Raw genomic sequence first — 26,270 nt, 5'->3', positions numbered from 1 at the left:
GTCCTGAGTGAGTGGGGAGGAAAGTTGGAGAAAGGTTGAGGGTTGCAATTGAATTTAAAAAGTTCCGTGTTGTGGTTTAGTATAGAGGAAGTTGAAACAGGGGTCCTGTGTGGGAGAATCTAGCTATTGTGTGGCTATAGTTATATTGTGTCTCTCTGTTCCGTTACTGCTCCCTATTTAGTTACAATGTATGTGTATATCCTATATAATAAAAGCCTAGACCGTGAGCGCATGCCCAGATCGGCCCAAAAAGACACGGCTGCCCAGGCACGGGCGGCCATCTTTTCAATACCATCCAAATAACCCCCCCAAAACCACAAAAAACCCCGACCTCCACGTTAAAAGGGCTAAAACAGCCCTTGAAAATGCCCCACGGCTGTCGCCGCCAACCGGCCGCCCTCCCTCCAAGTTTCCGTTTTATAACAAAACCCAAAACAAGACATTTTAGGGCCAAAATGGCCCTTGAACATGCCCCCACGGCTATCGCCGCCAAACGCCCGCCCTCCCATCTGCCGGAACCTCCTTACCCTAAACAGATCTCCTGCCACGTCCTTGAATCACTTGCATTAAAAACGTAGAGAAGGAGAGAGGAGCTCCCATGCAGAGCGCCTCACTCCTTAAAGCTTCTTCCTGTACTGGCGCTTTGGCCGAAAAGGACGCAATAGTGCTTGAAAATTACAAAAAGAAAAGAAAAACCACGCTGCTTTAAGTTTAGACCAGCAGCTGCAGCAAGAGAAATTGACAAACTAACACTGTGTGTCTCCTGCCATTACTCTTTAATGAAACAGGAACAGTGTGTATCTGTCACCATCCATCAAAAAAAGGAAAAATAAAAACTCATAAATATATATATATGCTGGGGTGCAGAAAAGAAAAAGGAGAAATTTATAAAACAAAGATTTAGAAACCACTTCTCACTGCTGTTCTAGGGAGTAGATTCAAAACTCAGTACAAAGTGAACTCACTGCACAACATATTTTAATAGAAAATACTTCTCATCACTGCTTTTGGGATTATACCCACAATACATAAGACAGTGAGAAAGTTCCCTAAACTGAGGAGGAAAGCAGAAGGGGCATAACACTCCAATATTTCAGCAGCTGCAAACAGAGAGGGGGGGAAAGGAATAAAAAAGACATACACAAATATTTGACTTGAGAACTACCCAGAGAGTGGGAAAATTACAATTACACCAGAACCACTGACTTCGCCATACAGGCCATACTATAACGCAGCAAAGCGCAGATTACAAATTACTCCACCCTAAACCACTTTGGCATAAATCCTCATCCCACTGCTCAGGGAAAAACAGGGTAGCCAGAGCCTGCCTCAGCAAGCAAGAGACATAGAAAACCCTGAAAAGAAGCACATACCTAAAAAAACCACAAAAAAACAAAGAGTGTACAACTCATTACCGAGGACAAAACAACTGGACACAATTACAAAGGAAAAAGACACAACAAACCAATAAAAACCCACAAACATGGCCTCCCTTACCCAAGGGGAAAAAAACAACAACCCATAAGTGAGAACCAGCAACCCATGGAGAAGCAACATATAGAGAGTGAAAAAATTGCATACAAGCAAATAATGAACAAAAGGAAAGCAGAAAGAGAGAAACAAAGACGCGCCAAAAGAACCGTAGAACAGAAGGAAATGGAACAGCACAAAAGCACACAAAGACTTAGACGAAAAAGAGGAAAGCAGACTTCTGAGGAACAACAGAAAGAGGAACAGCCAACAAGCCAACAGGAACAACCCGACAAGAAAAAGGCAGCAAAAGAAAAAGAAAGACGAACCTGCAGAACATTTGAACAGAGAACAAACGAACAACAAAAAGACACAAAAAGATGCGTACAAAAAAGAGCTCAGCAGACTCCAGAAACACAGCAGACACAACGAAGTCAGCATGCTGAAAAGGAGAGAAAACGAAGAAAAATTCAGGCTACAGAAAAACCAAGAATGCATCTGCAAGAAATAGCCCATAGAAAAAGGGCCCAAAGTCAGAAATACCAGGCAGCAATACATGTAACATCCATCCAAAATGACAATGCGGAAATCAACGAGGACTGTGTCCAGCCACACAAATGTGGCAATCTAGATCAAAGTTGTGCATTCTGTAAAGCAAAACATTTTGCAGGAGAAAGACCCAAAGATCAAAAATTTACACAATGCTGTTCAAAAGGAAAAGTAGATCTACCCCCCATACAAACAAATCCATACATCCAACACCTTATGACAGGTCACCATGAAGACAGCAGAAACTTCAAGGAAAATGTCCGATCTATAAATAGTGCCCTTGCATTTGCCTCCATGGGAGCAAACATTGTTCCACCACCTGGCCATGGACCATACTGCTTCCGGACACACGGCTCAATTTGCCACAGAGCAGGCACACTGCACCCACAGGAAGGCCAAGACAGACAATTTGCACAATTATACATTTTAGATCCCAATGAAGCAACAGAAAAAAGATTGCAAAATAAATCCAACACAAACATAAAACCTCAACTAATGCAATCACTAAGTACACTTATGGCAGAAATCAATCCATTTGCAGAGGCCTGCAAAATGCTACACCAGGTAGAGAGAGAGTGTCTAGAAGAAGCCCATGAGAGAGGCGATGCTATTCAAGAAGTGACCATGACAATAGTCCAAGATCGTGAAACTGACCCAAGAAGATATAATGCACCAAGGCATAATGAAGTAGCATTCATTTTTCAAAATAACGACGGAGAACCCCCACTGGAGAGAGATCTACTTATACACTGCAAACCAAGTGCAGCCGAGCCAAACCAAAAAACAACACAAAGAATTAGTGTCCTAGATCCCAATCTAGAGCCAATGGTGTACCCATTGCTATTCCCCTATGGAGAACAAAGCTGGGGAATAAACATATCTTTACAACAAAGACCACAAGCCTTAAAAAATCTAACAAAGCAGCCACGTGAACCAAGAATTTGAGTCAGTCAGATGCAGTACTATGGCTACCGTCTATCCATCCATTTCATTCCCGGAAAGACATTTATATTGCCATCCTCATTTTCAGGTAGCCCCAGAAACATGCTGCAAAACTATCAGGACGCAATGGCAATTGTCAGAAAGCACGGAAAACCAGATCTCTTCATCACAATGACATGCAACCCCAAGTGGGAAGAAATTGAGAAAAACCTGGAACATGGCCAAACTGCTGCAGCAAGACCAGATTTAGTGGCAAGAGTCTTCCACCTAAAACTAAGATCACTAATTGATGACATCTGCAAGAAACATATATTAGGCCCACCCACAGCCATTGTGTATGTCATAGAGTTCCAAAAAAGATGTTTGCCGCATGCACACATTTTGCTGATCCTAACAGAAAATTATAAACCAAAAACCGAAGCGTCCATAGACAGCATAGTATCTGCAGAAATCCCAGACATTGAAAAAACACCACAACTACATGCAATCATAACAAAACATATGATCCATGGACCATGTGGAATTCAAAATAAACTTTCACCATGTATGTCAAATGAAAAATGCACCAAAGAATTCCCAAAAGAATACCAAGAACAGACTATTGCAAACAGAAACGGCTACCCCAAATACAGAAGAAGAAACACTGGCAAAAGCAATATGCAAAAAAACCCACCAATAGATAACAGGTGGGTTGTACCGTATAATCCATTCCTAGCACTAAGGTATAACTGCCAGATCAATGTCGAAGTCTGTGCTTCAGTTAAGAGTGTAAAATACCTTTTCAAATATGTTTACAAGGGGCACGATTGTGCAAAAGTGGTGATCCAAGAACAAGACACTTTGAACCATGATGAAATCAAAACCTACACGGATTCAAGATATGTCAGCGCGCCAGAAGCAGCATGGCGTCTAAATGGATTTGAGATGTATTACCAATCCCATACAGTACACAGGCTAGCAGTTCATCTCCCAAACGAACAATCAGTAATATTCAACCCCGAAGACATTGGTAAAGCAACCGACAGAGCAACAAATCGTGAAACACAATTGACAGCATGGTTCAAACTAAATCAACAAGACGAGAAAGCAAGAAACATATTATACGCAGACATCCCATTATATTATGTCTTTGACAACACAAACAGCACGTGGAAAATACGACAGCGTGGTGCAGACAAAGTGATTGGCAGAATGTATTCTGTAAATTTGCCATCAGACCCAGAGCGCTACTGCCTACGCCTCCTACTGTTACATGTACCAGGACCAACATCCTACGAAAACCTCAGAACCGTAGATGGAATTGAATACCCAACTTTCCAAGAGGCAGCAAAAACAAAAGGGCTCATAAATGATGAACAAGTGTGGGAAAGTACACTAGAAGATGCAGCACAATACAACATGCCCAAACAAATCAGAGAACTCTTTGCCTATATCTGTGTCTTTGCATCCCTCCAAAACATGCAGGAGCTATTTAAAAAATATGAACAATACCTCATTGAGGATTATGTCCATAAACATTTGCAGCACAATACAGATTGCACAGTATGCCGTGACCTCGCCCTCCAAGAAATTGCCAATATTTTAACACTCCATGGAAAGAAATGCACAGACTATGGCTTGACATACACCATACAGAATACAGAGCACCTTACAGATACATACAACCAAGCATGTGAAAGACAAACAGCAGAAGAGATGTCCAGAACCTTAAATGATGACCAAAAAGCAGCCATAGAACAAATTTTAGCAGCAAGCCAAAATGATGAGCTAGAACACCGCTGCTTTTTCTTGGACGGGCCAGGAGGCAGTGGAAAAACATACTTATATAAAACCATACTCAGCACACTGCGTGGCCAAAGTGAAGTCACACTCCCTGTAGCCTCCACAGGCATAGCAGCTAACCTGCTACAAGGAGGCAGAACATATCACTCCCAATTCAAATTGCCAGTACCCATGCTTGAAAACTCCGTGTCTAACATGCGCCTCAATTCTCAAGATGCTAAAAACCTAAAAAAAGCAAGAATAATCATTTGGGATGAGTCAACAATGGCACCCACTCAAGCACTAACAACAGTAGACAAACTAATGAAAGAAATTATGGAGAACAACAAGCCCATGGGAGGTAAAGTATTTCTGCTGGGAGGAGATTTCCGACAAACACTTCCAGTGGTGCCACACGGAAGTCAAACACATATTGTTGAGGCCTGCATAAAATTCAATACTCTATGGCCCACATTCACAATCCTCAAACTAAAAAACAATATAAGATCCAATGACCCAGATTTCAGCAAGTGGCTAATCAAGGTGGGCAATGGAGAGACACCGCGCATTGAGGGATTACCAGCAGACATCATTGAGATCCCAGAAAGTATAATATGCAGATAAAATATCGTTAGAGAAATTTTTGGAGACAATATTCACGTACAAGACGTCCCCAAAATAGCAAACAGATCCATCCTTTGCCCAAAGAACAATGATGTTGACACCATCAATGACCAGGTGCTCAACATTTTGGAAGGCCAAGAAATGACTTATCTCAGTTCAGACTCAATAGATGACACCAGCGAAGAAGATTCCAAAAACTACCCAACAGAATTCCTAAATGACCAAACACCAACAGGAATGCCAAAACATACACTCACCCTGAAAGTAGGCGCAATAATAATGCTCCTCAGAAACCTTAACACACAAAAAGGATTATGCAATGGCACCCGCCTCATTGTGGAAAACCTTGAAAAGAATATCATCATAGCACAAGTAATTACAGGATCAGCACAGGGAGACATGGTCTTCATTCCAAGAACTGATTTAGCGCCATCTTGCACTGACTTGCCATTCACCTTAAGAAGACGACAATATCCAGTAAAATTGGCTTTCGCTATGACAATAAACAAATCACAAGGACAAACCCTGGAAAAGGTCGGAATCTATTTGCCTGACCCAGTTTTCAGCCATGGACAATTATATGTAGCGTTATCCAGAGTGAGAAGTTTTAAAGACATCGTGGTCAGGGTACTGGAAGGCCCAGAACAAGGAAGACTAATAGCAGGCTCAGAACAAATATTCACCAAAAATGTGGTGTATAAAGAAATACTATAAGGGGGAGGGGGGGGAACCAAGAAAACAAAAAAAACCCATAAAATTTAAACAAAAATTAGCCTCAGAATTGATTAAGAACAAAAAAGGGAGAATGAAGAACAACAACAACAACAAAAAGGGAGGGAAAGGATAGACACAAGGACAAGGGAGAGGGGAGAGGAGAATAAAAAAGGAAAGGAAAACAAAGACAAAGAGAAAGAGAAAGAGACAGAGAGAGAGTGAAACAGACAGGGGGGGAAAAGACACACACAAACACAAAAAAATGGGGAAAAAGATGAAGAAATTCTATGAGAGTTGAGAGGGGAGGGAAAAAAAGTTGAGTTAAAAAACAAAAACAAATAAAGAATATTATTTTTTTTAAAATTAACCTTATAAGTATGGAAGAACTACATAAGGGAGATGGAAGAACAAAAGAAAGTGACACAACGAGAAGAGGGAAAAAGGAGAGACAGAAGAACAAGGGAGAGGGGAAAGGAAATAATAGAGTGCACGAAAGGGAAGAACACAAAATTCAGCCAACACACCAAAAAAACCTCAACTTATGCAAACACTAAGCACACTTATGGCGGAGAACAATCAATTTGCAGAAGCCTGCATAATGTTGCACCAGGTTGAAAAAGAGTATTGAGAGGATGCCGCCAGAACAGACAATGTTATTAAGGAAGTGTCCATGACAATAATGCAAGATCACAAAAATGCCTCAAGGTGGTATCATGCACCAAAACATAATGTGGTTGCATTTATTTTTCTAAAAAAAGACAAAGAACCACCACTTGAAAGACATCTTCTAATACACTGCAAACCAAGTGCAAGCGATCCATACCAGAGAAGAACACAGAGAGTTAGTGTCCTTGATCCCAATCTAGAGCCAATGGTGTACCCCTTGCTATTCCCCTATGGGGCACAAAGCTGGGGAATTGACATACCTTAACAACTCAAACCACAAGCCTTATTAGACTTAACAAAACAGTCACAAGCACCAAGAATGAGGGTAAGCCACATGCAATATTATGCCTACTGCCTTTCCATCAGAGACAACTATAATGCCTTCTTAAATGATGGACGCCTAACACAACAATATATACTAGACACATATGTCAAAACAGAGCCCAACAGACTCAATTATGTCCACCAAAATCAGCCAAAATGGCGAGTAGAAAAATACTCAGGATTAATGGACCATTTACATGATGAAGCCAATGGAGCAGGCCTGATTCCTGAAAAGACCTATATTTTGCCTTCCTCATTTGCAGGTAGCCCCAGAAACATGCTGCACAACTATCAAGACGCAATGGCGAATGTGAGAAAATATGGAAAACCTGATCTCTTTATTACCATGACTTACAACCCCAAGTGGGAAGAAATTGTGGATAACCTGCAACATGGCCAAACTGTTGCTGCATGACCATATTTAGTGGCTACAGTCTTTCACAAAAAACTGAAAGCACTAATTGATGACATCTGCAAAAAACATATTTTTGGCCACCCAAAGCCATTATGAATGACATAGATTTCCAGACGAGAGGTTTACCACATGCACACATACTACTCATTCTTAAAGATGACAGTAAACCAGAAAACGAAAAAATGCTAGACAAGATTGTATCTGCAGAAATCCCAGACATACAGAAAACTCCTCGACTATATGCAATCATAACAACACATATGATTCATGGACCATGCAGAACACACTATCGGAATTCACCATGTATGTCAAATGAGAAATGCACAAAGGTGGTCGCAAAACAATACCAGCAACAAACTATTGCCAATAGCAATGGCAAGCCCAAATACAGAAGACAAGACACTGGCCAAAGCACAAGGGAACATGGCTGAACAATTGATAACAGCTGGGTTGTACCATATAATCCATATCTAGCCATGAGGTACAACTGCCACATTAACGTTGAAGTCTGCGCTTCATTGAAACCAGGTGCAGAATCCTTTTACGATCTCAGGAGTGTAAATATAAATGTCTATCCCACTTTCCAAGAGGATGCCAAAATGAGAGGACTCATTAACTATGAGGAAGTGTAGGAGAGCAAGCTGGAAGATGCTGTCCAATACAGCATGCCCAAACAACTCAGAGAGCTGTTTGCATATATCTGCGTATTCGCATCCCTACAAAATATGAATGAACTTTTTCAAAAATATAAACAGTACCTCTTTGAGGATTCTGTCCACACACATATCCACCACAATGATGAATAACCTTTCACTTCAATAATTAACCATCATCCTGACACTCCATGGTAAAAATTGCAAAGACTTTGGATTGCCATACACGATGCAAAATACAGAACTACTAACGAATGCCTATGACCAGGCCTATGAAAAACAAACAGCTGAGGAAATGGCAAGAAGCCACAACAAAGAGCAAAAAAAAACCAGCCATGGAGCAAATATTGACAGCAAGCCAGAAAAAAAACCTTTGCCACCATTGTTTCTTCTTGGATGGGCCAGGAGGCAGTGGAAAAACCTACCTATACAAAACCCTACTCAGCACAGTTCGTGGACAAGGTCAAATTGCACTCCCTGTAGCCTCCACAGAAATAGCAGCCAATCTACTAAAGGGAGGCAGAACATTCCACTCCCAGTTCAAATTACCAGTACCTATACTTGAGAACTCCATATCAAATATGCGCCTCAATTCTACAGATGCAGAAAATTAAAGAAAAGCAAAAAAACCCACATCTGGGACGAGTCTACTATGGCCCCCACTTTAGCGCTTTCAGTAGTCGACAAACTAATGAAAGAAATACTGGATAACAACAAACCCTTGGAAGGAAAAGTTTCCTGGCTTGGAGAAAATTTCCAAAAAAAACTTCTGGTGGTGCCACACGATGAACAAACACAAATTGCAAAAGCCTGCATAAAGTATAATAACCTTTGGCCCACATTCCAAATCCACAACCTTCGAAACAATGTCATCAATCGACACAGAATTCAGCGACTGACTACTCAACGTTGGCAATGGGGAGACACCGCGCATTGATGGTATTCCAGAAGACATAATTGAGAGCCCACCCAAATTTATATGCACAGGGGATATCGTCAAAGACATTTTTGGAGACAACATTCCTGTTGCCAATGTGCCCACAATAGCAAATAGATCTATCCTTTGCCCCAAGAACTCCAATGTTGACACCATAAATGAACAGGTACTCCACATTTTGGAAGGAGAAGAAGTTACATATCTCAGCGCAGACACAATTGATGACTCCAGTGAAGAGGATACAAAAAACTATCCAATCGAGTTCCTCAATGAGCTAACGCCAACAGGAATGCCTAAGCATTATCTCACCCAGAAACTGCGAGCAATAATTATGCTCCTTAGAAATCTCAACACCAAAAAAGGATTATCCAATGGCACCCGCCTCATTGTTAAAAACCTGAAAAAACCCCTCATCATTGCTCAAGTGATAACAGATTCAGCAGAGAGAGACATGGTCTTCATCCCCCGTACTGATTTGGCACCATCCTGCACTGATGTACCCTTTACCTTGTGAAGGCAACTATTACCAATTAAAATAGCCTTTGCCATGACAATAAATAAATCTCAGGATCAAACCCTAGAAAAGGTTGGAATTACTTTGCCAGAGACAGTATTCAGCCACAGACAGTTATATGTGGCATTATCAAGAGTCAGGAGTTTTACAGACAGTGTGGTCAAGGTACTAGAAGGCCCAGACCAAGGCAAACTATTAGCAAGCTTAGAAAGAATATTAACAAAAAATGTGGTATATACAGAAATTCAATAACGCCGGGGGGGGGGGAACCGAATTTTTTTTTTTTTTTTTTAAACCCTCTTCACATATGATGTTATTGAAGATTGAAACTAAGATAAAAACTTGGACAATAGTATTCTCCCACAAAGTATTCTCAAGACCTTTCCTGATAAGTATGTAGACAGTAAATGAGATACATATCGGGAAAATAAACAAAACGTGAAAATAAACACTTAGAAAGAATTACTAAAAACAAAAGGGGGGGGACACAGAGAAAAGACCACATCCCTTGCTGCAGCGGAAATACAGATCAAACAAACATATCTACACAACCCTACTAGCGCCCGTTATTTTAACGGGCTTAAAAATACTAGTACTGTATATATAATGCCATTCAAATGCCTGCCTGCCTGCCTAAGCTGGTTTGTTGTTCTGCTGCATCTGTGTGATTTTACTTTGGAAACCTGGTTCTTTGCAAAGCTCTGCTATTGTAGTTGATGACTTGTGTCGGAAAAAATGTCTGTGGATGAGAACTGCTTACTTGGTGGAGGAGGGAGAGTATGGCACATGTGAAGCTGCAGTAAGCCGTAGTTTGTTGCAGCAATGAAGCATAGGCTTGGAGGCTGCAACAGTGGAACATGGGGTCGGGGTGCAGCAGTAGAAAATGAGGTCTGGGGTTGCAGCAGTGGAGCGTAGGCTTGGGGGTTGCAGTAGTGGAGCATGGGTTTTTGGATTACAGCAGTGAAGATTGGGCTTGGGGGCTTGCAGTAAGAGAGTGTGGGCTTGGGGGTTGCAGCGGTGGAGCGTGGTCTTAGGGATTACAGCAGTGGAGCTTGGGCTTGGGGCTTGCAGTAGTGGAGTGTGGGCTTGGAGTTTGCAGCAGTGGAATGTGGGCTTTGGGATTACAGCAGTGGAACATTGGTTTGTGGGTTACAGCGGTGGACCGTGGGCTTGGGGATTGCAGCAGTGGATCGTGGGGTCGTGAGGGTGGTTGCAGCAGTGGAGCATTGGCATGGGGGTTGAAGCAGCAGCTTGGGGGTTGCAACAGTGGAGTGTGGGCTTCGGGGCCGCAGGAGTGGAGCGTGGGCTTGGGGGTAACCACAGTGGAGCATGGGATGGGCAATGTGGTTGCTGCCGTAGAACGTGGGTTTGGGGGTTGCAGCTGTGCTGTGTGGGCTTGGTGGCTGAAGCAATGGAATATGGGCTTGGGAGTTTCAGCAGTGGAACGTGGGCTTTGGGAGTTTCAGTAGTGGAATGTGGGGTCAGGAACATGGTTGTTTCAGTGAATCGTTGGCTTTGGGGTTGCAGCAGTGGAGCGTGGGCTGGGGTTTCAGCAGTGGAGCATGGGCTTGGGGGTTGCAGCAGTGCAGCGTGGGCATGGGGCTTGCAACACTGGAGTGTGGGTTTGAGTTTTAAGCAGTGCAGCATGGGCTTGGGGGTTGCAGCAGTGGAACGTCGGCTTGGGGGTTGCAGCAGTGGAGTGTGGGCTTGTTGGTTCCTGCTATGGTGCATGGGCTTGGGGTTTGCAGCAGTGGAGCATGGGCTTTGGGATTGCAGCAGTGGAGCATGGGCTTTGGGATTGCAGCAGTGGAGCATTTGCTTGGTGGCTTAGGGGTTGCAGCAGTGGAGCGTGTGCTTTGAGATTGAAGCAGTGGAGCATTGGCTTTGTGGTTACAGCAGTGGAGTTTGGGCTTGGTGGTTGCAGATGTGGAGCGTAGGCTTTGGGGTTCCAGCCATGGAGCCTGGGCTCTGGGATTGCAGCAGTGTAGCGTGGGCTTGGGGGTTGCAGCAGTGGAGCGTGGGTTTGGGGGTTGCAGCAGTGGAGCATGGGTTTGGGGGTTGCAGCAGTCCAACCCACTCCCAAGCTTATGCTTCACTGCTGCAGCCCCAAGTCCACACTCCACTGCAGCGACCACGCTCCCGACCACACTGTCCACTGATGCAATTCCAAAGCCTCTACTGCTGTAAGCCCCAAGCCCATGCTCCACTGCTAGAACCACCAACCCCATGCTCCACTCCAGCAACCCCCAAGCCCACGCTCCACTGGAGAAACCACGCTCCCGACCCCACACACCACTGCTGCATCCCCCAAGTCCACGCTCCAGTGCTGCAACCCACATTCCCATACTTCACTGATGAAACCCCCAAGCCCATGCTCCAGTGCTGCAACTGCCAAGCCCACTCTCTGATGCTGCAACTCCCGAACCCATGGCTGCGACCCCCGGCCCACACTCAATCGCTGCAAGTCCCAAACCCACACTCCACTGATGGAACCTCCAAGCCCATGCTCCACTGCTGCTACCCCCAAGCCCATGCTGCAGTGCTGTAACCCCCAAGCCCACGCTCCACTGGTTTAGGGTTAGGGTTTGGGATTGCAGCAGTGGCACGCACTAAGCCTAGCCCTAGCCCTAATCGAACACTAACCCTAACCCAAATCCATAACATGGCATTATATATAACATGCTCAGTTAAATCCTGTCCTTCTCTGAGCTTCATATTACATAGTCTGACAATCAGATCAACGCTAGTATTAGTTGTCTTTCTAGCATACAGAAATTTTAAAGTCTCCTCAGCTTCTTTAGCTATCCTGGTCTTCTCAAATGCACAATGAATGGGTCACTCACATGCACCATCATTGAGTCTGTAGACTTTTATGTTTTTAGCATCCCGCTCTGCTTGTTCTCCAACTGCTTCAGGTCTTCAGCAAAATATTCCAGCTCCATGCTCATCAGATAAGATTCCATCCTAAATGGCCAGTTAAATATATTCTGCCTTGGGATCATTGGCAGCCTCTGTGCTGAAGTCTCCATGGTGAAAAAGCTCCCTGCCTTTCTCTCTCTGCTACCATTCCAATCAAGAGAGAAAAATCCACTTACTGTGCCTCTTTGTCTGCTTTGCTGGGCTTTCTTTGCCTTTGGGTGCTTTCTCTGGGTTCACTGCGCCCATATCCCTGTTGGAGGGGAGATTTATCTACCTCAGTGGCAGCAGAAGTGCATAGGTAAGGAGAGCACTGCTAATTAATATTGTCTGGAGACATGGAGTTAAAGTTCTAAATAAAGTAGTTTATTTAGGAAATCCATCAGGGAGATAGAATGAGACCTACATGCCTCATTGCTAGCTACATACATAAACGCCAAGTCGGTTTACAATAAACCAGAAATCATCCATGATTGATTAAGGATGAAAGGGCTGACCTGCTGTGTATCACAGAGACTTGGCTGGGGGATGCTGGTGGCCCAGTCTAGTCCCAGCTTCTCCCTTCAGGGTACTCTGTAGTGGAACAGGTGAGGGGATGTGGGTGAAGAGATGGAGTGGTTGTGGTCTATAACATCCCCCATACCAGGATCCCTGTTTTAGTATATGACCATATCAAAAGCATGTACTCAAGTTTGGGGACCAGGGATAGATTGGGACTTCTGTTGTTACTGCCCAACTGAGTCCTTAACTGAGTTCATGGACTTGGTTGTGGGGTTGGCATTGGAGTCACCCAGATTTGTGGAGGTGAGGGACTTCAATGTTCACTTTGGGACCAATTTGTCCGGGGCAGCTCAAGAATTCATAGCAGCTATGACAACTGTGAGCCCATCCCAAGTGGTCTTGGACTGATGCACACTGCAGGTCACACGCTTGATTTGGTCTTTCACTTTGATCAGCGTGGTGTTGGACTCACAATAACTTCCCACTTTTGCAGGGGTGATGGACCTATTAGAATGGTCCACCTGAGAAGGTTGTTGGATCTAATAGGATCTTAAGAAGCCTTGGAAGGATTTAGTATTGGCTCTGTCAGTGATCCTGTTGATGCCCTGGTGGAGAATTGCAATAGCCAACTCACCAAGGCAGTAGACATGATAGCTCCTAAGCATCCTCTCCAACCCACTTTGAAACTGGTCCCTTGGTATATGGAAGATCTATGGGAGTTGAAGCAGCAAGGCAGACAACTGGAGCCCCAATAGTTCTTCCATATAACAGGGGCCAGTTTTGAAGTGGGTTGGAGAGGACACTTAGGAGCTCTCATGTCTACTGTCCCAGTGAGTTTGCTATTCCAGTTCTCCACCAGGGCATCATCAGGATTGCCAGCAGAGCCAACACTAAATCCCTCCAAGGCTTCTTGAAATCCTATAGGATCCAATAACCTTCTCAGGTGGACCATTCTAATAGGTCCCTCACCCCTGCAAAAGTGGGAAGTGATTGTGAGTCCAACCTTAACCAGATGGTAGTCCGTCCATGACAATGGGGAAATCACAGGAGTCCCCACCCATGGAAAACCACGCTGATCAAAGTGAAAGACCAAATCAAGCGTGTGACCTGCAGTGTGCATCAGTCCAAGACCACTTGGGATGGGCTCATAGTTGTCATAGCTGCTATGAATTCCTGAGCTGATCAGAGTGAAATACCAAATCAAGCGTGCGACCAGCAATGTGTGTTGGTCCCAAGACCACTTGGGATAGGCCCATAGTTGTCATAGTTGCTATGAACTCCTGAGCCACTCCAGACAAATTGGTCCTGAAATGAACATAGAGGTCCCCCAGCACCACAAGCCTGGGGGACTTCAACACCAAGCCCAAGACCAAGTCCGTCAGCTCAGTTAGGAACTCTGTTGAGCAGAGTTCTACATTCACCTTTTCTGCTTTTACTGGGTAGACATTCTTTAAACCCACCTTTCTGCTTTGCTAGATGACAGGAAGTAAACTATGTACCACAAGAAAGAGGACTGCAGAGGTATGTCCAGGTGTAGAAGTGAGGAACGTGCACAGCAGAGAGTTGTTATGGCTGTAAAAGGCTGCATGTTGAATAACTGAAGTGGGGTTGCTGGCTTGTGCAAAGCTGTGTTTGGATAAATACACCATAAAATAAAAATAATAATAAAGGGTTAAAAAGGGCAAACATGCCTATGGAAAAACCTTGGGACACCCTAAGGAAACAACCCCGCACCCCTCAAAAGGTATAATTTAATAACAAGTGTAATTTCTTTGTCTATGTTAGTTTCTTCAATTTGCTGCTGTTTGCATCAAGTGTATCGTAGTGCAGATGTCAGCAACCTCTGGCACAGGTGCCAAAGGCAGCACATGAAATGATTTTGAGTGGCACTTGCACTGCTAGGAAAATCAGTCACTATGATGCCCACTGCCTGCCTCTTGCTGGCATGTCACTGCTTGCTGTAGCAGGCAGTGGACATCCAGGATCAGCAGCAGAGGTCTTGCTGGCTGGCTCTCTCTTGAACACACACGCTCTGCAAAAATGAAAGTGCATGTGTGAGAGAAAGCCAGCAAGCTGGCACAAGCAGAGGTACTGCCACACCAATCCTGGATATCCACTGCAGTGACGTGCCAGTTGGAGGCAGGCAGTGGGCATTGTAGCAACCAGCCTCCCCAGCCTGTTCGCTCTCTCCTTCAGGAAGTAATTACTCTGCTCTTGAAATGGAGGAGATAAAGTACAACTGTTTTCTGAAGGATAGAGTCAGACCAGCTGGTCATGCTTAATGCCAGTGGTGATGGTTAAGTCTGGGAGTACCTCTGGAGCCAAACCTCTCTTTGGTGTCTCAGGGTCAGGCAGTGGCCAGTGATGCTTTCCATCAGCTTCGGCTGATATGCCAGCTGTGTCAGTTTTTTGAGATAAATGACCTCAAAACTTATTGCATATGTTTTGCAATACTTAGGTCACAGGTTGCTGACACCTGTGCTACAGTAAACTTGAAAAAAGCAAAAAGCAACAGACTGGAGAAACTAACACAGATAAAGTAAGATATTTGTTCTGAACAAAAGCATATTGCATATTACATATGTGCATATTCTGGTAACCTCCAGACTTGATTATTGCAATGTGCTCTATGTAGGGCTGCCTTTGTATGTAGTCTGGAAACTGCAATTGGTGCAAAACACAGCGGCCAGATTGGTCTCTGGGTCATCTCAAAGAGACCATATTACTCCTATATTAAAAGAACTACATTGGTTACCAAAATATTTCTGGACAAAATACAAAGTGCTGGTTATAACCTATAAAATACTAAACAGCTTAGGTCCAGGTAATTTAAGAGAGCATCTTCTTCGCTATGAGCCCCACCACCCATTGAGATCATCCGGAGACTTCCCTCTGCAGTTGCCACCAGTTCGTGTGGTGGTTACTCAGGGATGGACCTTCTCTCTTGCTGTCCTGAGGCTTTAGAATGCACTCCCTGATGAAATAAGATCTTTCCCATCTCTGACAGCTTTTAAAAAGACTCCTAAGATGCATTTATTCACCCAAGCTTTTAAACTAGAATTGTGGTTTTAAACTGTTGCAATGTTTTAATTTCTGTTTTGTTTTATGTTCGTTGTAAACCTCCTGAAGATGTGAGTTGGGGGCTGTGTGGTAATATACTAAATAAATAAATAATGCCAGGAGAAAAGTGCTGAACACCACTGGGAAGAAGAGAGGTGGTGATCAGTGTGGGACCAGTGGTGAAACCAGTGGCTGGACATGGGAAATGGGGCTGTGTCACAATCCAGCTCATGCAGGGGGCAGGGCTAGTGAGGCAAGAATGCCAACTTCACTTTGAGTGATTCTCCTTCTTGAGCCCCCCCCCCCCGGCACACCACTTTTGAAAGGTTGCCCAGCTAGAGTCACTAGAGAGGGCATGCCCTCAACTCCTGCCTGTGGCTTCCAGCGGCATCTGGTGGACCACTGTGCGAAACAGGATGCTGGACTAGATGGGCCTTAGCCTGATCCAGCAGGGCTGTTCTTATGTTCTTATCTTCATCAGCCATGGTCCCTAACAGTTCTGTTTTTAAAGCCGCAGCTGGTGTGTGAAGCACCAGAAGGGGAGGAAGAAAAAGAGAGTGCTACACTGGTAGGTGAAGGGATCATACATTACCCCAAGAAGGGAGGCGTGCCCTGGTGCTCCAGGGGGCTGACCATATTACCTGAGCTAGGAGCTCCCCTGCGGAATGATGAGAGTTTTAAGTTTTTTACTCTAGAACTAGATCTGCAACATAATAGGACTTCCTCTAGCAATACAGTAAGGGCAGATGCCTCATAAAGAAGCATGACTTGTCCCCTAGATAAGCAGGGTCCACCCTGGTTGCATATGAATGGGAGACTAGATATGTAAGCACTGCAACATATTCCCCTTAGGGGATGGACCCGCTCTGGGAAGAGCAAAAGGTTCCAACTTCCCTCCGCGGCTTCTCAAAGAGAAGGCTGAGGGAGATTCCTGCCTGCAACCTTGGGAAGCTGCTGCCAGTCTGTGTAGACAATACTGAGCTAGATGGGCCTATGGTCTGACTCAGTATATGGCAGCTTCCTATGTAAGATCAGGACAATGTGGGGCATCTTTGCTGGCCTTAACTCTGCTCTTAAACTGGCAGGGTTTTTATAATTTCATTTTAGATATGCATGAACAGATACTGTAACCGCATTTGATAAAAATCAGTATTGTTCATGAACTATTATGTTATTTTATACGGAAGCAGCACAGCTCAATAAGTGGAAGATGTGAAAACTGTAAGGTTCCAGGAGGCTCAAACCAGGAGCCCTTGCACAGCAAAACTCAAGTATCTCGCACTTTCCACCGCTGAGACAGCTATTGGGAAAGATTGGCTGAACTGAGCCTTGCTGCTACATAGGGCCCTCTGTTGATGGTCAGAAGGGAAATTGCAGCCATCCACTCCAGAAGGAATCAGATGACTTGGAGAGACAACAGGATCTCTGCTGGCCCTATATAAGAAGTTCCCCTAGCTTGGCTTCCAAGTCTGAGCTCCTTATCTGAAGAACGCAGAAAACAAGCCCTGCTCTGCCTTTCCGTAGGCCTGCTTTGGAATCTGACTTCCAGCCCATCACTGAGTAAGCCAGATACTTCTGACCCTCGGATCTCTGTTTGCTTGTGCTGAAACCTGAACCCCCCCCCCATTTCTCCTAGAAACCAGTATGTACTGTCTTCCAGCACTATAGGGTATAGCTATAATTTGACAAGGGAACAACAGATGTGCCTGGGCCCCTGAAAAAGAGAGGGTCCACCAGCTGAGCAACACCTTGCTCTTCACTCTCCCACTCCCACCTCTTCCAAGAAGAAGGCAGGGAGTCATTTTTTGCTCCAGAACCCACTCCAACCATGCGGAGCTGCTTTTTCACAGGTACCACATTTATTTTATAAAGCTTTCCCATAATGCTTTCTTGTCAGTGAATCTTAGGTGAATCTTAGATTCACTATACTTTGCACTTCAAGCTGTGACCAGAATTCAAGGGTCACCTTTAAAATAATGCCATGTTTACAAACAAGTAAACAGACTGAATTTCACAGAATGTAGGGCAATATAGAGGTAGAAGGCCTGTAAATGAAGCAAAACTGAAAAGATAAAGTGCAGGGGAGAATGTTTCTGGAAAATCTATTTGAAAAATATTAGTATGTGTATTAACACTCAGATTCATCTCCCATATTTATATTTTGAAAACTTAATATACAGTAGATCATGTCGAATATATCACATTTGTTCTCTAAGACTTACAGCTATTTCTTTCAACCACCAGTAATATTACCAATATTACAGAGCTCAACATATTAAGGCTTAATGGTTTTCACAAAGTGAACAAAAGCAGCTCCCATTTTCTTTAGTATAATGTAGAATTTGATTTTAAAATCTATATTAATACTTCTAAAGGGCAGCTCTAGAAGTGCATTTGTAGGTATTATATTATGCCACATCTAGGAAATGGAAATGTGTTTCTGACTTAAGAACGCAATATACAAGCAGTTGTTCCAGTTCTCCCAGCCTCATATGCAATCATTTTCCGAGCCACTTCTCTTGACATAAAACCATTCTGAAGCATCTTGAACTGTTGTTGTCGACTTTCTTCCAACTTCTGCCAGTGATCCTCTTGCAGAGATTTCTGTGGAAGTAAAACACAGAACATCTCAATACTAATACAATTACTTTCAATAAGATCATGCATTCCGACTGCCTCTTCCACCATAAAACAGTACGTCAGATAGAAGGCAGCGATAAATTAGCAGTGTAAAATCATAGAACAGTTTCTAGAATACTCAAGGGTGCAAATAATCTCACTGATATCAAAGATGTTTGGTTAATTTTTGAATAATTTAGGACTTCGTCATATACCTCAGAAGTGCTGAGATCAAGAAGATTTTTTTCTTGCCATTAATTCTCCCTAACACCTCAATCTTTCTTCCAGTTGAGCTATCAGATATTGTCATGACTGGATATTCTGCCATACTGGTTGCGCCAAGAATACTTTCTCTTCAGAACACAGGGTCTTGCTATATACACAGATTCTAATGTTTAGGTACAGTAAGTACATAAACATATCCTGGCTTGGGGCAGCCTCAGTCTTTACCCAGTTTCTACACAGATGTACCTTGAATGCAGGACATTGCATGATTGCTCTATGTAAATTGTTAAATATGACAGGCCTTCTAATTCCCTGCTCCCCGGCCCTTTTATCTTTCCCCAATCCAGTTTACTATGATTAAAATGGAAACTATTATTAAATTTATGACATAAAGGGGCAGGAATAATCTTCTTAAAAGAAGATGTGTGTCCATGATGTTAGGAATAGAGGAATTATAAATAATATGTAGACAAGAAGTCTGTTTTCAAGATAAAGAGAAGAAATATTTTAAGAAAACTTTGGAAAGGCCAATATATCATGCACCAGTAGAAACTAAGGGAAGGGTTATGATAGGAATACATAAACATCTCCCAATAAAAATATATTATGTGCAAAAAAAGTAGAGATAATAAGTATTTACAATTAAAAGATACTTTAGAAGATCAGAAAATAATTATAGCAGGAATGTATTCAACAAATACTGCACAAAGTAACTTTTATGATGAAGTAATACACATATTGGATGAGTATCCAAACAGACAAATAGTACTAATAGTAGATGTTAATGGAGTTATGGATGTTAGTTTGGACAAACCACTCAATACAAGCTGGGCTGGCAGTCTACAAAAATAGTTACAGGGCAGAGGGTAGAAAGATGCCTAGAGATAAAAGAAAGGTGCTCAAAGGGACCATACTTTTTATTTAGGAAGGCATAATAGATACACCAGAATTGATTATATTTTTATATCTGAAAACAGAGTAGTAGAGTTAAAAGTCAGTTGAAATGGCTGCTAAAATTTATGCAGATCATTCTCTTGGAAAAATAATTTTTTTACAGGAGAATGATCTGTAAAAGGCAAAAAAGATGGCATTTAAGTTGGTGTTTGAATAACACACTTCTGCATTTTAAAATTTTATTGGTTTTTACAATAGCTTTACAATCCAACTACATTCATTTAAGTAAATATTGACTTCCCACTTACCTGTCTGCGTGGTTCACGTTAACTATACATATAAACCATTGCTATAATAATTCAAAACATACATACTCCACATTACTACTCTATTTTACCCAACCCAACCTGCTGTTATTACTATATTTCAAACCCTGCTGAAAGGTCCATATTAGAAAAATAGTTCTTTAAGTAAAGTAAAAATGGTTCCCAATCTTCTTTGAAACATTCCAAATTTTCATCCCTTATAAGTGCTGTGAGTTTTGCCATCTCAGCATATTCCAAATTTTTTATCAACCAGTTTTCTTTTGAGGGCATTTTATTGTCTTTCCATTTCTGCGCATATACTATTCTAGCCACTGTGGTTGCATACATTAAAAAAGTTAAATTTCTTCTAGAGAACTCTCCTTGAGTTATTCCCAGCAGGAAGGATTCTGGCCTCTTAGGAAATATCATTTAAAAAATTTTCTTCAGCTCATTATATATCATATCCCCAAAAACCTTTGCTTTCCTGCATGACCACCACATATGAAAAAAGTTCCTTCACATTGTCCACATTTCTAACATTTGTTTGAAACATTTTTATACATTAATGCTATTTTTTTGGTGTCAAATACCACCTATACAGCATCTTATAATAATTTTCTTTTAAAGTATAACATGCAGTGAACTTTAAATCAGTTTTCCATAATTTTTCCCAAGCAGCCATATCTATATTATGACCCCACATCTTGAGCCCATTTTATCACCTCTTGTCTCCTCCAAAAGCAACAACTTATACATCTTAGAGACTCATTTTTCAGCATTTTCACACAACTCCTTCTCAAATCTCGACATTTGATCCTCAAATCCAACTTTAAGATCCTTCTTATAAATTTCATTTAGCTGATGGTACTGAAACCAGTTACTGACCAGATTTTGTACTTCATTTAAGTTTTTTTATTTATAGCCCTTCTCTTGACAACATAACAAATCCCTATAGGTACCCCATTCAGGTTGCATATTTGTCTCTTTACGTGCCAAAGCTTCAATCGGGGATACCCATAATGGAGTTTTACATTCCAGCCATTTTTAAATATTTTGCCCACACTCCCATTAGACTCCTTCTTACATAGTGATTAAGAAAGTCTCTATGAACTTTGCTTTTATCATACCACAAATATGAATGCCAGCCAAACCTTCTATCTAATCCTTCCAAATCAAGTATTCTGGGATTTCTTAATGTTATCCATTCCTTTAACCACGTCAAACAAACAGCATCGAAATACAACCTTAAATCAGGCAGGGTAAGACCACCTCTTCCTTTAGCATCTGTTACATTTTTAAACTTAATTGGTTCCGGTCCTTTCTTGCGGGGAGGGTCCAGAAGTTGGTGCTGGGGGACTACTGCTCGGCCCTGTGGCCGTTGACCTGTGGGGTCCCGCAGGGATTGCTCTTGTCCCCCATGATGTTTAACATCTACATGAAGCCGCTGGGAGAGGTCATCCGGGGACTTGGACTGAGTTGTCAGCAATATGCGGATGACACTCAGCTCTATCTCTCCTTGTCATCTGATCCTAGGGAGGCAGTGAATGTCCTGAATCGGGGGCTGGAGGCCGTGATGGGTTGGATGTGGGATAATAAACTGAAATTGAATCCGGATAAGACGGAGGTACTGCTGGTCAGTAGGAGAGCCAATCGGGATGAGGAGATTTTACTGGTTCTGGATGGGGTTGCACTCCCTTTGAAGGAGCAAGTACGCAGCTTGGGGGTACTACTGGACCCGGCTCTGCTTTTGGAAGCTCAGGTGGAGGCGGTGGGCAGGGGTGCCTTCGCACGGCTTCGGCTAGTGCGGCAGCTGCGTCCCTTTCTCGAGAAGGCAGATCTGGCCACGGTTACCCATGCTTTAGTCACGTCGCGGCTGGATTACTGTAACGCGCTCTACATGGGGCTGCCCTTGAAGAATATCCGGAAACTGCAGCTAGTGCAAAATGCGGCAGCTAGGGTTTTATCCAGAGCTGCCCGTTGGGAGCACATCACGCCCATTCTGAAAGAGTTGCACTGGCTGCCGGTTCATTTCTGGGTCAATTCAAGGTGCTGGTTTTGACCTTTAAAGCCCTTAACGGTTTGGGCCCGGGGTATTTGAGGGACCGCCTGCTCCCAAGGGTTGTTGCCTGCTTGATGAGGACATCTGAGGGGGCCCTGCTTCTGGTGCCGACAATGAGAGAGGCCCGGCTGTCGTGCACTCGGGACAGGGCCTTCTCTGTTGCTGCCCCCAGACTTTGGAATGTTCTCCCAGTGGCCATTCGCTCCTCAGACTCCATCACGGCTTTTAGAAAGCTTGTTAAAACTTGGCTTTTTATCCAGGCTTTTACATAATCATTTTTACTGCTGCTTCTGTGTGTTTTTACCTGTTGTGTTGTTTTTATGCTTGTATTTTATAGATTTTAAATTTGGTTTGTTTTTATATTTTTTAGCTTAATTTTTTAATTGTCTTTTATTTTATGTTTTAACTTTTGTAAACCGCCTTGGGGTTGTCTTTTAACGAAAGGCAGTTTATAAATGCAACAATAAATAAATAAATAAAAACTCTAAAGGTAAGGTGCAACCCACAAGGGCACCTCATGAACCCTGTCCTGACACAGAAGGGAGTCAAACAAAGATGCATCCTGGCCCTGCTCCTTTTCAACCTTTTCATCAATGACATGGTGAAACACACCTTAGTAGCCCAGACATTCACCCTCCCCAAGCTGGTGGATAGAAGCATCTCCTCCCTGCTCGATGCTGACGATGCTGCAATTCTATCTAGGACATCGATAGGCCTCAGAAGACCGCTGACGGTCCTAGCTCAGTACTGCATAAATGATCAACTAGAAATCAATGATAAAAAAACTAAAGTCATGGCCTTCGCCAGAAGAGTGTCACTCTCACTGCCCAGAGGTCTTCCACTGCCATACTAAAATGCCTATGGACCAGAAGGGGACAATACATATCTGCCATGCTCAAATTATTTGAGGCCAAGATGCTGGCATAACTTATCTATGGGGCCCAATCTCCCCCCACCCTCCAATTTTGCCCCTTTGGAGCAGGTGAAGTCCAACTTTCTAAAAGCAGCCTTCCAAGTCCCTTGTTGTGTCTCAAATGCTGACATACGCTTGGAAACGGGCGTGATTAAGATTGAAGACAGAGTGTGGCTGTCCATTCTTAACCTCTGGCTTAACCCTCGGGGACTGGTCCCTCTGACCTTACAGAACAGTCTTCAATCTTCTTGGAAAAGGGTCGTGTGGTCTAAACTGCCATTCCTGGGCTTCTCTCCCCTTCTCCTACTTGCTATGGGCCATGATCAGATGAAAACAGCCATCACAGGATAATAGACACTGAGTGCCAGACTGAGCTAGGAAGGGTTCCAACTTTTCTATCCCCAGGAAGCATCAGGTATTCTGTCTCCCCCGCCACATATCTGTCACAGCTAGAAACCCCAAGCCACAGAATGACGTTTACCGTCGCCCACTGTCATATCCTCCCCTCTGCTGTACTGGAAGGCAAATACAGAAAGATCCCAATGGCAGAAAGACTTTGCCCTGTGACACTGTGGAGGGAGAAACCACAGGACATGTACTTCTCCTCTGCCCCCTTTACAGAGACGTAAAGTTTATTTCTCCACTGCTTTGCAAGTACCCTGGCCCCACAAACCATATCTGTACCTGGTTGATGCATTTTTAGCTAGCATTTTTAGTAATTTTAGCCTACAATAATTATTAATAGTTTATAGTAATTTTATAGAATTTTTATTGTATTGATCTTGCAGTAACTATAGTTTATAGTAATTTGAATGCAACATAACTTCATAATTTCTCTATGACCATACTGCTTCATAATTGCTTTTAACCATGCTCTACTGTACTATCTTATGCTGGTCTTAGACCATAATAAAGATGATTAACTGACTGATTGATTGAACTCTAGAAATGATCTAGAAATTAGGAGAATGGGTTTACTGAGGCAAAGGTAGAAAGCCAACCTGGCCATTTGGTAGCACTGGTGCCAGAGAAAGAATAAGAATACAGAGTTCTTGAACATTGACACTATGTAGCTACAATGCCTGGAGAGAAGCAGGCCAGTCTTGATAGACCGTACTGGTAATGTGGCTTGTTGAACCTTCCAAAACTCTAAGGCTGGTGTTGCTGAGTAGAAGAGGATGTGAAGGTTTTTGCAGTGAACTTTGATTTTTTTCATTTGTTCCATAGTCTCATCTGTTTGAGAGCTAAACAGACCACCCCCATCGAAGGGGACGTCTTCAATTTTGTCTCACATGTTTTGTTGCAAGGAAGAAAAGCTGAACCACATGTGTCACCGTAAGGAAATGGCACTAGCCAATGTTCTAGATTATGTTTCCATAAGGTATTTTGCAGTGCTAAGGTTCTGGTGGGTGATGTCTGAAGACTTGGCCAGCTTGTCTTTGAATTTCGTTTGGATAGAGTCAGGTCATCTTTGAAAGCCTCTCAGATGAAATAATGGAATTTGGCTATGTAGGCCATATAGCTGACTATTTTCATGGCCAGAGATGAATAGATCTTCCAGCCAACAGAGTCCTACTTTATTCTTTCTTTATCGAAAGGAGCAGAATGCTTCTGGCCTGCACAATCTATAACTAGGGAATTTGGTGGGGGATGCTTGAAGAGAAATTTGCATTCATCCCTCTGGATCTGGTAACATTCTCTAGATGCTGGGAGGTAGAGGAGAAGGAAAATGGAGCTTCCCATGCTGACTTAGCAGAGTGGGTAAGCACTGGTAGCATGGGAACTGCAGCAGCACAAGATGCCATGGTAGAAGCTATGAAATCATAAATGGGGTCCTTGACTTTCTGGATAGGAGATCTGCGTTCCAAGCCTAGACTTTCGCCATCTCTGCAATTCGAATCCGGTAGGATTTGGTTTCTTCTGTGGGGGAGTTGGATGGATTATTTGGGATGTTGTCATCCGGAGAGGGGTCATATGGGTTTTCAGTAGAGAGCAATGTGGAGTTGCTCTAGCAGGCGAAGCAGATGGTGTTTTAGGGATCTGAAAAGCTAGAGTCAGTCTAGATCTGCCTGAGCTAGAGTCATCATCCATGTCGAGATCATGAAGGAAAAAACCCTTAAATGTTGACCCAGATGGTGTGGTGACCGGGAATCCCAAGCTAGACCCAATGTCACGAAGGAGAGGAAACTCCTTTGACACCAATGGTGTCGATGGGAAGTAAGATCCAAATACCAGTGACGGAAGAACCAACGGTTGAACAGGTGGGTTAACTGACAACATTAGTAGAGAGTGGTGGAGGCATCAATATCAACAATGTTGGGGCCGCATTAGATGGAAGCAGAAGCAGGACCGACGGCATTGAGATTGGTACTGGCAGTGACATCAAGGCTTGAAAAATCAATGCCAGGAGAGTAGAAGACGGCTCGATGATCTCTGGAGGAGATGACAAATGAGAGTGAATGACTTGAATCACCGACGGGGATGGTGCTCAAGTGCCGATCGGCACTGACAAAGTGGATGGGTGACGGGCAGGAGTCGATGGACAAGTATGGCTTGATGTCAACGTTGACACAAGTGCCGGCATCAGTGACGATAGTCAGACCGAAAGAGATGCTGATGGTCGATGGATTTTCATTGCCAGAGAGGTAGAGAATAGTATGGAGCCCAAACCCATGACTGTTTATGACGACGCCAAAGATGAAGATGAAGTCTTCTGGCATTTGGGCATAGATGTTATATCTTCTTTTCAGTGTTTCCTTTTTTCACCTTTTCCCTTCATCCACCCACAGGATGTGCCTGTAGTGGCCATCCTTCGAAACATCTTTGGATTTTTTTGGCTTGCTCGGAAACACCTGAGGAGGGCTTAGATGTCCAGTTCAACTTTGACAGCATCAACATCGATGGTATCAATAAAGGGGATCGCAACATAGGGGTCGATGGGCGTAAGACTTGTTTGTAAAAGGCTACTCTCAAACACAATTCCCTGCTTTTTCAGGCTTGTTTGGAGAACGATAAACATGTTTTACAGCTGCATGAGTTGTGGTCTTTCCCTAAGCAAAGCAGGCAGAGGTCATGCCTATCTGAAGAGCGGAGAGTCCTACGGCAAGATGAACACCATTTAAAAGTATTTTTAGAGTCCATAGAGATTAGGCCAAAACGCAGAGCAAAGAATAGTGGTGGGAACAGCCCAAGGTTAGAAAAGATAATAA

The 26,270-nt window shown here is 43.3% G+C and overlaps 1 protein-coding gene across 12 annotated transcripts in view; it reads right to left on the bottom strand.

Moving 5' to 3' along the window:
• Positions 1-26,270, bottom strand: part of CFAP99 (cilia and flagella associated protein 99) — a 157,943-nt gene that overhangs the window by 8,635 nt on the left and 123,038 nt on the right. For 6 of the 12 annotated variants that reach the window (XM_053308833.1, XM_053308829.1, XM_053308834.1 and 3 more), the window contains one exon: positions 18,118-18,650. In XM_053308833.1, coding sequence (XP_053164808.1) covers positions 18,492-18,650 — 159 coding nt within the window. In that variant the 3' untranslated portion in view covers positions 18,118-18,491. Of the gene's footprint in view, positions 1-12,664; positions 12,739-14,446; positions 14,613-18,117; positions 18,651-26,270 lie in introns of those variants that run through there. The other 6 variants (XM_053308826.1, XM_053308837.1, XM_053308827.1 and 3 more) reach the window with 3 other exon arrangements.

This window comes from Hemicordylus capensis, chromosome 3 (assembly GCF_027244095.1).
Source record: "Hemicordylus capensis ecotype Gifberg chromosome 3, rHemCap1.1.pri, whole genome shotgun sequence".
NCBI classification, from domain to species: Eukaryota; Metazoa; Chordata; class Lepidosauria; order Squamata; family Cordylidae; genus Hemicordylus; species Hemicordylus capensis.
This window is presented reverse-complemented; position numbering and strand designations above follow the sequence as displayed.